Source organism: Heterodontus francisci, chromosome 47, assembly GCF_036365525.1.
Source record: "Heterodontus francisci isolate sHetFra1 chromosome 47, sHetFra1.hap1, whole genome shotgun sequence".
NCBI lineage: Eukaryota > Metazoa > Chordata > Chondrichthyes > Heterodontiformes > Heterodontidae > Heterodontus > Heterodontus francisci.
In genome coordinates, this window is record NC_090417.1 from 3,133,668 (window position 1) to 3,146,412 (window position 12,745).

At 45.6% G+C, this 12,745-nt stretch overlaps 1 protein-coding gene across 3 annotated transcripts in view; it reads right to left on the bottom strand.

Moving 5' to 3' along the window:
* si:dkey-220o5.5 (actin filament-associated protein 1-like 2) overlaps window positions 1–12,745 on the bottom strand; it is a 57,765-nt gene that overhangs the window by 34,432 nt on the left and 10,588 nt on the right. For 2 of the 3 annotated variants that reach the window (XM_068023470.1, XM_068023469.1), the window contains exons 2-4: window positions 6,978–7,127; window positions 5,188–5,271; window positions 4,054–4,145 (exon numbers count right to left, since the gene is read on the bottom strand). In XM_068023470.1, coding sequence (XP_067879571.1) covers window positions 4,054–4,145; window positions 5,188–5,271; window positions 6,978–7,127 — 326 coding nt within the window. The remainder of the gene's footprint in view (window positions 1–4,053; window positions 4,146–5,187; window positions 5,272–6,977; window positions 7,128–12,745) is intronic. The other variant, XM_068023471.1, reaches the window with a different exon arrangement.

Below are 12,745 nucleotides of genomic sequence, written 5' to 3' on the forward strand. Positions count from 1 at the left end.
CTTCCTATTGAGTCAGAACTCAATCATGACCCCTTGTGGAAGTTGGTCATGAATGAGTTCCATGAACAGGCTGGACTGTGATTTTAATGGGCTGAGGTGACACTTGGATCTGGAGGGAGGTGAAATTTGGGTGTTGCGGGGGGGGGAGGGAGATTTTCCCATTCAAGGATTGGCCTTGGAATCCCATTGAATGTCAGCTGAGCTGCGGCCTACTGGAGTTTTTCCAGCTCCAAATGGAGTATTTGCTTGGCAGAGGTCCTGAAGTTGTTTGCCCCCTTGCCAGCCGGGAGTGAGAGTGGGGAATGTCTTCAAGTGACTGGGGGGACTTGCCCACCAGAAGCAGGGCGAGGAGCAGGAGCTGCACGGGGAAATCTGCAGGAAGCCTCATCCCGTTGGGCATCCCAAGGGATTCCTTGGTCAATAGCTCTTTGGTTTGTTTAATGGCAAGATGGAAAGACTGGAGGAGAGTTGTAGGTACTGAGTCAGGGGCTCACATTAACACTGACTATGCCGACAGATGGAGGATGCACAGGGAAGGACTTCACTGAATTCTCATTCAGTCACCAAACCTCTACACTGAGGAAGCCATTCCAACCTATAATTTTGCTAGATTTGGCCCAGAATGTTCAAGCGTTAATTTACAGACCCTGTACTGCGTGAGCACAAAGCCACACTGGAAAACATAATGATGAGCAGGGGCGTGGTGTAAAGCACAATTGCAAGGGCTGCTGCCAGCTAATTGGGCCAATGGGCCCTAATCTTCAGAGGCTTTTCTCTGATGTAGTCTCATTAGTGCCACTCATTAGAGGTTCTGTGGGAGTGCGGATGATCACGGACTCCAGTCTGGAATTCTGCCAGTCAGCAGCAGCTGCCCAATATCAACCCAGACCTGAAAACAAATTAAACTGTACCAGAAGCAAGTGCTGCAGAGTTTGGGGGAAGAGAGAGGGGACGGGGAAGTGAAGGGAGGGAGAAGTGAGGGGAGGGGAAGGCGAAGGAAGAGGGAAGCAAGGGGGGACAGAAAGGGAGAGGTTAAAGCGAGGAAGGGGGATAAAGAGAGAGGGAAAAGAGAGAAAGGGGAAAAGGGAAGGAGAGGAAAAGGGAAGGGGAAAAAGGGAAGGAGACGGGAGGCTAACTTTTGCTGCATTAAATGGCGTCTGACTTTTTAACTGAATGAAAGATGATGCTGTCTGTGGGTTTGGACATGGGCAATAAGCTGCATTTTAATATTCTGTGGAGACCAGATTTCTGCATCGGTTTTGATTGTTGCTTTTACTTTGACATTTTTTTTTCATGCCTGCATGATTGTTAAAGCTTGTGGTACTTTAACTAAATAAACAGGGTGATTTTTAGCAGAGAGTCACGTCTTTGAAAGTTTTTCAAAAAATGAAACAGTTTCAAACAAACTATTGGGACTAATTTTAACGGTTTTTTCCCCCCTGTCCATTTTGGCTGATTTTTGGAAGGATTTTATCATTCAGTAGTGATCATGTCCAGAGAGTGTGTGATTCCACACAGTGTGTACCGTGGTGCTGCATTCTCAGTTAAGGAAGGGTCACCAAAGCCACCTTGGAGCTTGTGTCAATTTACCAGCCTGTCAAGATACTTCCTTATCATCTGTGTAACTGCCCCCACTCTCTCTCACTAACCACAAATATTGTGCATGTATAAATCCCACTCTTAGCAATGTCTGGAAGTTAGTCAGAGATAATCTCAGCCACTTTAAGTGATGGACTTGTTTTCTCCAGATGAATGTCCATCAACAGTTTTGGGTTCCATGGACACAGAGGCAATCCCAGCTTCGCCTAAAAGGCCCTCCCTGGCTGATTTGATTGAACATTATCAGAACTCCCTCATGTGTTTATCTAGCTTCCCCTTAAATGCATCTATGCTAGTCACCTCAGTTACTCATTGTGGTGGCAAATTCCACATTCCAACCTCATTCATGCATTCCTTACCTTATGACTTGATTATTCACACTCCCACATTCTATCCTCTGTAAACTTGAGGTCATCCAAAACTCTGCAGCCCGTGTCCTAACTTGCATGTTCACTCATCCTCTCCTGTGCTCGCTGACCTACATTGGCTTCATTTTAAAATTCTCATCCTAGTTTTCAAATCCCTCCATGGCCTCGGCCCTATCCCTGTAATCTCCTCCAGCCCAACAACCCTCCGAGATCTCACGCTCTTCCAATTCTGACTTCTTCAGCATTCCTGATTTTAATTGCCCCCAACATTGGTGGCCATGCTTTCAGTTGCCTGGGCCCTAAACCATGGAATTCCCTCCCTAAACCTCTCAGCCCCTTTTCCTCACTCTCCTCCTTTAAGATACTCCTTAAAACCTAACTCTTTGAGGAAGCTTTTGGCCAACTGTCCTGACATCTCCTAAAGTGGCTTGGTGACAAATTTTGTTTGCTAATCGCTCCTGTGAAGCACCCTGGGGTGTTTTACTATCTTAAAGGCGCTATATAAATGCAAGTTGTTATAAAGAAGTTTCTCCTGAATTCCCTTTTGGATTTATTCGTGACTATCCTATATTTCTGGCCCGTAGTTTTGGACTCCCCACAAGTGGAAAAATCATCTTTCCATCTACCCTAACAAACTCTTTCATAATTTTCAAGATCTGTACCAGGTCATCCCTCAGCCTTCTCTTTACAAGAGGACAGAGCCCCAGCCTCTTCAGTCTGTCTTGACACTTGTAACCTCTCAGGTGTGATATCATTCTTGTAATATCCTTTTGTGCTTTCGCCAGTGCCTCGATAACCTTCTTATAATTTGGAGACCATGGGCTTGATTTTCAATCCAGGGTGGGGAACCCTACGCCTGCCTCATTCCCTGCAATGCTATGTTGAAATGGAAAGTGAGGTGAGGGAGGTGAGGGAGGCGGCCAATTGGTGACGCCGGGCGATACATGGAGGCGGCAGCTGGCTGGACATTGGATTTCTCAGAGCAGATGGCAGCCATGGGAGGGCTTGTCGTCGCCTTATAGAGCGGAGCAAGCAGTGATCAGAGGGCCAGTAGCAACACTGTGCCTACAAGTGGCCAAATGGAAGGAGCTTGACCCACTCTTTTTGAATCACCCTTTCTTTCACTCACTTTTAATCATCAGCAACAGTACTTTATGACTTCCCTGCAGTGCTCCCGACAGGTGAGAAGTGACGTGCCCGAGACACTACGTGCTCCTCGTCCCTGGCGATCGGACATTTCAAACTGCTCCTCGGAAGCCTTTTAATGAGCTCAGCAACGAGCTCAACAACCAGTTATCCGGAGGCTTGCGGTTTCCTGTTTGCCCCCCCTCCCGCCCTCCTTTTGAACATGGCTTCGCGTTCCCGATGCATCGGGATCCAGTGATGCCTTCGGGAGTGCGATTTCCGACGTGCGGCCGCAGCCATGCACACCCCCAAGGCCGTATGAAAATCTAGCCTTAGAACTGTGAACTGTAGACTAAGTGTGGGAGCTGTAAGGAGCTTATTGCTGCAGCAGGTCGTGAGATAGCTGATCTGGGAGGATTTGACATTGAAACGCCTGTCACCAGAGACTGTTGTTAGGGACCGTGCACTGACAATCTCGGACTTGTACCACTGCTGTTTAATGTCTTGTTCTTAAACTAACTGGGAGAGTTAGGAACAAGTTTGTGTCTATCACGAATGTGAGTTGGAACAAGTATGAACAGATCCCACAGCATCATGACAACACTCTCGACCTTTCTTTCTGCAGTTGGTAGTTGTGGCACGCTTCATATAATGATGGAATTAGTGTCAAAGAAACATGGTGCTGAGGTCCAGCCTCAAAGCTGTGTACAAAGCAGATCCACCTCCACACCCTGCCTGCTAGTCCGACAGTGACTTTCTGCCCAGTTCCTTTGGAGGATGATATTTTTTAGGTTATATGTTTCAAAACCTTATGCTCCTGTATCTCGATCACTCCCTGACTCCCGGTATTCCTCTGAAGCATGTGTGGGATAAACCCATTTACAGCTGAGCAGTGTCCCCGTGATTTAAGGAGCTTAATCGCCAGCCATTATGTTAATTGTAAAATAAACTTTGACCTTACCAGTTTGGTTTGAAAATCGTCTGATAGCGCGGGGCAGGGTGAAACATCTTCCGTGTCTTCAATGATCTCCAGAACATTCCACGTCTCATTTGCTGTTGGACAACAACAGAATTACTTCAAAGTATTGGACTCATCAGGAGGACTCGAACAGTCTTCATTGATATCCTGACAGTACATTACTACCATGTGCAACTGATGTTGGGAATGTCCAGCACTGACCTCCTCTCCATCACTGCGCATAAGTGGAGTCAATGTAGATGATCAGTCACTATCAGTCATTGAACGACACAGCAGGCTCGAGGGGCTGTACGGCCTACTCCTGCTACTACTTTTTATGCTCTTAAAGCTTTTGCAGGCCAAGAGTACATGTGTATTCCCCACTCTCCAGTCAGACATTATGTTATGTCCTTGAGTGAGAAGGTGACCAGACCCCAGGCCACTGATGAGAAGCCACAATCAGCCTTACATTCCTGGTCTTGATCAGCTGTAGCAGGAACCACTCACTTTCGAGGAGTTCTCGAGCTCTCGAGCTCTGCAGACCAGGTTTGCTACTCGCAGGTGCAGTTCACCATCCTCCAACAAACTCCCAAAAATTCTGGCACTGTTCACAACCCCAAAGCACCTTTGCAGACAATGAAGTGCTTTAAAGTGGGGTCACGTTGTAATGTAGAAAACGCAGCAGCCAGTTTGTGCACAGCAAGCTCCCACAAGCAACAATATGATAATGACCAGATAATCTGCTTTAGGTATTGGTTGAGGGCTAAATATTGGCCAGGGCACTGGGGACAACTCCTTCAAGATAGTGCCACGGGATCTTTTACACCCACCTGAAAGGGCAGATAGGGCTTCGATTTAATGTCTCATCTGAAAGACAGAACCTCTGACAGTGCAGCACTCCCTCAGTATTGCACTGGAATTCAGCCTAGGTTTTGTGCTCAAGTCCCTGGAGTGGGTCTTGAACCCAGAACCTCTGATTCAAGACTGTTACCAACTGAGCCACGACTGCCACTAAGATACTGGAGGGCAGATGTTACTCAGTTCTGCTGACACTTATTGACTTTCAGAAGGTTTGCTACACTGTGACTCTCCCTGATGGTCACCAGGAAATCTGTAATGAAAGGGAATCCCACCTACCGTTCGCGGGGAGCTGCATCTCCGAGCGATTCTCTGTCAGGGTAACACAACTCATGAACATGTAATCTGCATCCTCAGCTGGCACTGAAGCACAGGAGAATCTCATTAAACAGCTACATTTGTTGGTTTGCTATGTACAAATGTTTTAAAAACTTTCTCCTTCAAAGTTCAGTAAAATGAAAGCCCATGGGAATGTGGCAGGTTGGATCCAAAATTGGCTCAGGGACAGGAAACAAAGGGTACTAGTTGATGGATGTTTTTGTGAATGGAAAGTTGTTTCCAGTGGCGTTCGACAGGGCTCAGTGTTGGGTCCCTTGCTGTTTGTGGTATATATTAATGATTTGGAATTAAATGTGGGAGGCACGATTGGGAAATTTGCTGTTGACACAGACATTGGCCGTGTAGTTGATAGTGAAGAGGATAGCTGTAGACTCCAGAATGATATCAATGGTTTGGTTGAGTGGGCGGAAAAGTAACAAATGGAATTCAATGCAGAGAAGTGTGAGGTAATGCATTTGGGGAGGGCAAATAAAGCGAGGGAATACACAATAAACAGGGGGATATTGAGAGGTGTAGAAGTGAGAGACCTTGGAGTGCATGTTCACAGGTCCCTGAAGATGGCAGGGCAGGTAGATAGAGTGGTGAAGAAGGCAAATGGAATGCTTTCCTTTATTGGCCGAGGTATAGAATACAAAAGCAGGGATGTAATGCTGGAACTGTATAAAACGCTGGTTAGGCCGCAGCTGGAGTATTGCTTGCAATTCTGGTCGTCACATTACAGAAAGGATATAATTGCTCTGGAGAGAGTACAGAGGAGATTTACAAGAATGTTGCCAGGGCTTGAAAGTTGCAGTTATGAGGAAAGATTGGATAGGCTAGGGTTGTTTTCCTTGACACAGAGGAGGCTGAGGGGTGACTTAATTGAGGTGTACAAAATTATGAGGGGGCCTAGATAGAGTAGACAGGAAGGACCTGTTTCCCCTGTCGGGGCGGTCAATTACCAGGGGATACAGATTTTAGGTGATTGGTCGAAGGATTAGAGGGGACATGAGGGAAAACCTTTTTTACCCAGAGGGTGGTGGGTGTCTGGAATTCGCTGCCAGGAACGGTGGTGGAGGCAGAAACCCTCAATTCTTTTGAAAGGTACCTGGACATGTACCTGAAGTGCTGTAACCGGCAGGGCTATGGACCAGGTGCTGGAAGGTGGGATTAGATTGGGCGGCTAGTTTTATCGGCCGGCACGGACACGATGGGCTGAATGGCCTCCTTCTGTGCCGTAATTGTTCTATGGTTCCCCAATTGAGGAACGATTATGGCAGCCTTGTAACAGCTCCCACTGGCTCAGTAGATAAATGTGCTGCCAAGGGAGAGTCCTCTCACCTCTTAGCCCTCTCGTCTCACCACGGAATTGCTGCCTCTCCCTACTGCAATATGGTGAGATCAGGGTTCAATGTCTTTTTATCGTGGAAGGGAGTTAGCCAAGAGTTGCATTAAAATATGTTTTAAGTTAAAGCTGACTTTCAGTGGGGCTCATTTCTTAGAACAGAGTCAGAAAGGGACGTGGATGGAAGCCAGGTGAGAGGTGATTAATGTGATAATCAGAAGTTGTTCTTCCCAGAGGCTAAACAAGAAGCCATTTATCTGGGTGTTTGGAAGGGTCTGGCCTAGTGAACCTGAAAGCCTGTGATCCCCATCCCGAGAAGACTGGGAGAAGGAAAGACACAAGCGGTTTGATCCAGAGCAAGCCTGGCACATGAATTTTATGAGGATCATAGATGACTGGTACGTACTGAATCCGGATTGCTCGGTACACGGACTTCCATTCAGCTCCTGAAGCAACTCCGCTACAGACTCCTTCTTCGACTCTGCGACACAGCTTAAACTCTCCGTGTCTAGCACCTTGAGGAATGACTGCAGCTCAGAGAATAACTGATCCAGATCTGAGGAGAAACGAGATATTAAATCCTGCACAGCTCATTGGGAGTAGAGGCTAAGTGGAGGATGAGAAGCTAGGATCACACCTCAGCCCACTCATCCAATCTCCATCAATGACTCGAGAGACTTAATATTCATAGAATGGGATTATTCAGAGTGCAGTTGCAGACCATGATGGGGCAATCATTGTGCTAGAGGTAATGAACTCTGATGGGCTGAATGGCCTTTTCTTAGCTCCTCCTTTTCTGAAGACATTGAGTCTTTGCAGGCCCACAGGCTCTGGTCCCTTGTTCATCTGTGAGCAATGACAGTGAGTGGGAGCATCATGACATCCTTGATCCTTCTGCAATCCTACAACCCTCCAAGATATCTGCACTCCTCCAGATCTGGCCTCTTGTGCCTCCCCCAATTTTAAACGTCCTATCATTGGCAGCCGTGCCTTCAGCTGCCTGGGTCCTAAGCTCTGGAATTCCCTCCCTAAATCTCTTCATCGTTCCTCCTGTAGGACGTAGCTTAAAACCTGCATCTTTGACCAAGCTATAGTTCTAATAGCCCCTTATGTGGCTCAGTGTTAAATTTTGGCTTTAAACGCTCCAGTGAGGTGCCTTGGGAAGTCTTACTCTGTTCACAAGGAGCTGTCGAAATGCAAGATGATGCCGAGGTTGGGAGCTGAAGAGAAGGAGAAAAAGTTACAGGAGTCACTGCCCAGCTCTCCTGGAGATCTGGGAACTGGTGTCCCATGGGGAGTTTGTGGCACTCGGAGATCAGGGGCAATATTGGAAGAGAAAAAATAAGGAAAAAAGGATTGTTTGTGTTGTTGTGCAGGTTGATTTTCATTGGCTGTGAAGAACCATCAAGAGCACTGTCTCTGATCTACTGTAAAAGATCCTTACATTGTGGGACTACACAGTACGAATCTTGTCTCATTCATGCAGTTGACTGAACAAGTGACTGCGTTATGAGAATGAATGGTCTTTACTCTCTGTGCTCCGTGAAAAAATGTTCTCAGCTTGGACTACAGCTGAATGAAGCAGTTTATAAACACTGGAGTATCTCAGCGACCGTCACAAAGAATCTCATTGTTAACTCATAATCATTGCTGTGTCTCCTTGTGAAGGGGAAAAGAAAAGGAATCGGCGAGCTGTGGAGGTAACTGTGCCACAGAATAACCTGACATGGTGATTTTGATACATCCTACAGTTTTTTAACCTTTCACTACTCTTTCTAATGTGCTTGCTGGGTAAACTGTCACATGTCAAGGGAAATGGTTGTGCTGCATCATTGTTGGACTATACATCCCCAACTATACATCTTCAATATTTTCAGAGAAGCAAAAACAAAAGTCGGAAATAAATAGCTCCATTATCCCAACAATTCCACAAGGTTGACTGACGCATTTCAATGTCCATGATAGAATCCTGCAGTACAGGAGGCCATTTGGCTCATTGTGACATGATCAATCACCTACTACATCTCGGGGAGAAATGGACTATCTGATCACCCTTCAGAGATAAACAGGCCCTCCTATAGTGCAGTAAAAGAGGAATTTCGACTCATGTGACAGTTTAGTCAGGTCAGAGTAAGAAACCAGCAGCGAGCAGGACAACAGTAACAATCATGTAACAATACAGCTAATTATTCTTAAAGCAGCAACTGATTCTGAGTCACTGAACCTGTACATTACAACACCTCTAACTTTATCGCAAGACATTACAGTATCACGTAGAAGAGACACACTCAGCACATGCCCTACATTACAATAATGACTACATTTCAACAACAACTTGCATTTATATAGTGCCTTTAACATAGTAAAATGTCCCAAGATGCTTCACAGGAGCATTATCAAACAAAATTTGACACCGAGCCACATAAGGAGATATTAGGACAAGTGACCACGAGCTTGGTCCAAGAGGTAGGTTTTAAAGAGGAGTGCAGAGATCTCAGAGGATTATAGGGCTGGAGGAGATTGCAGAGATGAGGAAGGGTAACGCCATGGAGGGAAATGAAAACAAGGATGAACATTTTAAAATCAAGGCATTGGCAGACCGAGAACCAATGTAGGTCAGCAAGCGCAGGGTGATCGGTGAGTGGGACTTGATACAAGTATTTCAAAAGAACTTAATGCTGCAAAGCGCTTTGGGAAGTCCTGAGATTGTGAAAGACGCTATATAAATGCAAGTATTTTTACATAGCAAGCTTCTCAAGGGTGCAAAGTGGGCAAAAGGGAGAGGAATACAGTCTAAGCAGAAAGTTTTCATCAGTCTGAGATGGTTAGTGCTGAACGATTGACTTACTCCAGTCTTTGTAATTAGCCTTTGTTGAATTTATAGTGTTATGTTGTTCTCTCACACACTGTTAATCCATTTTAATGACCAGCAGAAGAAATACTTGACATTTTTTCTTTGAAATATTTGAGAAGCCCACTCAGCTAATAGGACACTTGCTGTTTTCTTCCCTCCCAACCTACCTTGTCCATATTATTTACATATTTTTTTAAAAACCCAACTTCAGTGCATTCCTCCATACTTCACTGGCTTGTAAACAAAAGAAAGCTCCAGCTAAGTTATGGCACTCATTTCAGCCCTTATTTTCCTAACTCCACCAGTACTGTGTTTCACAACTTCCACGCTGACAAGAAACCACGGTTTTGTCAGGAGAGAATCAAGTACATTAGCCGTCCCCACCAGACCATCCATAATCATTTACACATTACAGGATTCCTGTCAAACAGCATCTGTAAACCTTATTATTCCCTCATTCTGTTCCCCAAGGCACTAACTCTCACTGAGGTAAGATTTCCTTGCCAGATGTTAGCAGGCCTCTGGTACCTTCCCCAGATGTACGCCCAAGCTTGACCATGGAGAGTACCGCAGCCAGTCTGACCCGGACCCTGACCCTTCCAACAGGGGTCACTGGACTGTGCTAAGGCCCAAGGATCCAGGCTGACCTTTGCTCTCTTTAGTCCAATGCTGCCAAGTGTAATTGGAGAAATACCTTCTGGTCTGTGTACCTCAGTACCATGCCAGGCAATGTTTGCCCACTGACCATTGGTGCAGCTTTACCAGTTCCTTATTTGAGCCTATTTCTTTCTGCTATTTTCTCCCATTCACCACATGCCTTCTCTAATCCTCAGGACACCCCCGGGTAACTCTCTCATTTTTCTCTCTCGTTGCTCGTACTCAGTATATTTAGAGTTGCTCCATCGTCTGATAGGCATTTTCCTGTACTAACAACCCAGATGTATTTGGAGTTCAAATCTCACTCTGGCTGGTTGTCGCATTGAATTCAATTAACTCGCCAATTTATTTACTGGCACCACAGCAAATGATAATGCAAATTGTTAGATTGTTGTTAAAATATAACTGGTTCATTAATGCCACTCAAGGACCCGGATTTTCCGTCCTTACCCGGTCTGGTCAGTATGTGACTCCAGACCCACACTATGTCATTGAGTCTTAATGCCATCAGGGCAACTAGGGGTGAACTAATTTTGAAAAAAAACAGTTCATCCTTTCCTTACAATCTCTGGGGGTCAATATCCTGTTTCTGTTACCCTTTTCCCTTCTTTCTGTGAGATTTCTGCCTCCCTCTCCTGGACACATTCTTGTTGGAGATGCTCGCAAAGTGCTGCTCACTCTCAATGACACCTAAGCTCCCATTATTGTTGTGCTAGCACAGCGATTGAATGCTGGCAAGAGATCCATTTGCTGTGAGAGGGTGCACCTCAGCTGCATTGCCCACTCAATGACTACTCTCAGGTTCCCATCAAGCGTCAGTGAATAGGGATTGGGAAGGGGAAGACTGTCTAACCTGCTGGACCAAATCCAGCACTCCCTCTAAACATCGCCAACTGAACAATGGGGCTGGGACTGAACCTGGAGCCTCACTGCTCCATGTCTTTGCTACTCATGCTTTGACCAGAGGTTTTGGAAAGGTAGTCTGTCGATGTGTTGCAAAGTGCAGTGTTTACTGATAGTAATGCTGAATGTTCTAAGAGTAATACAGAAAACACATAAGATTGAAGACTGGGCTGAAGACTAAACAATGAAAGCTAAAATCTTTTCAAATTTGATGTTCAATCCTTCTTTCGAAGACAAAGGGGATAAATAAAGAACTCTCAGCCCAGCTGTCGCAGCTACTGAATCATCGTACTGTCAACGTTTGACTAAATATAGATTTCAAATCAAGAAGTCTTCTGCTGGTAATAAAAGCTTCGGTTACGGTTTGTACAGAGCTTCTTTTTCATAATCCACCTGAAACGTTAATGGCCCTGTGCCAGTCAATGCTCAGTAAACAGATGCAGTGTTTGGCAATGCTCTTGGCAGTGTCTCACTGTGAGGGGTTCCAGACATTGTGCCATGGGAGTTGTGGACTGGGAGGGGCAGACCGCCAGGGGCCCAAGTGGCACTGAGCAGAAACTTGACCAAATCTTCGGAGAAGCTCTACCCACCTCCACAACACTCAATCAAGGCAGTCCCCGTCAGCTGATCTTAGCCTGGGGTTTAAAGAGAGCAGCATTGAAGGGTGTAGAAGCATGGGGAGAGTAGGATTGGACAGGTGGCTCAGGCTTGAAGGGTCGAATGGCCTGTTTCTGCACTAGAACTATGAGCTAGCAATGTTACCCTGCTCCCCCATAGCTGGTGCAAACAGTACTCAGTGGGAAGCTGTGCCTGGGAATTACTGATTACTATACATTACATTCATCTGGACAAATTCTAGACGTGCAAACAGTTGCATCAAAGTGATTTAGTGGTTTGGAACAGTTTGCTCAGTCCAATCTACAGCAATCAAATTATAGGCAGGTCAAGTGTTTGAAAATAAAAGCAAAATAGATGCAGATGCTGGAAATCTGAAATAACAACAGAAAGTGCAGTAAATACGCAGCATCTGTGGAGAGAGAAGCAGAATTAATGTTTCAGGTTCTGATGAAAGGTCACAGAGCAGAAACCGTTAACTCGGCTTCTCTCTCCACAGATGCTGCCTGACCTGCTGCGTATTTCCAGCACTTTCTGTTTTTATTTCAAGTGTTTGAAAAGCTCCACAACCCACTTTCACACGTTCCCAAAATACTCGCGCTCAAAGCTCAGCAGCTATTGTTGGTTGTATTGTTCCTGTACGGTAACTCAGCTCCAATTCTGGCCTCTTGCACATCTCCAATTTTAATCACTCTACTACTGGCAGCCATGCCTTCAGCTATCTAGGCCCTGAGCTCTGAACTTCCCTCCCTAAACCTCTCCACCCCTCTACCTCCTTTAAGATACTCCTTAAAACCTACCTCTTTTGACCAAACTTTTGGTCACCTATCCTAATAATTTCTTATGTGGCTCGGTGCCAAACTTTGTTTGATAACCCTCCTGTGAAGTGCCTTGGGACATCATACTACGTTAAAGGTGTTGTTTTTCCAATCTCGACCATCTTAATAAGCACAAAAATGACTAAATATGCATACAGCATGTTGCAGAAACTTCATTAACCAGTTCTGTCTACTGGATATTTATTTCATTTGTATTTTAGGAACATAAGAACAGGAGTAGGCCATTTAGCCCCTCAAGCTTTGGTGACCCTTCCTTAACTGAGAAAACTTTGATCAAATCACTCTCGATTCCAGAGAATACAACCA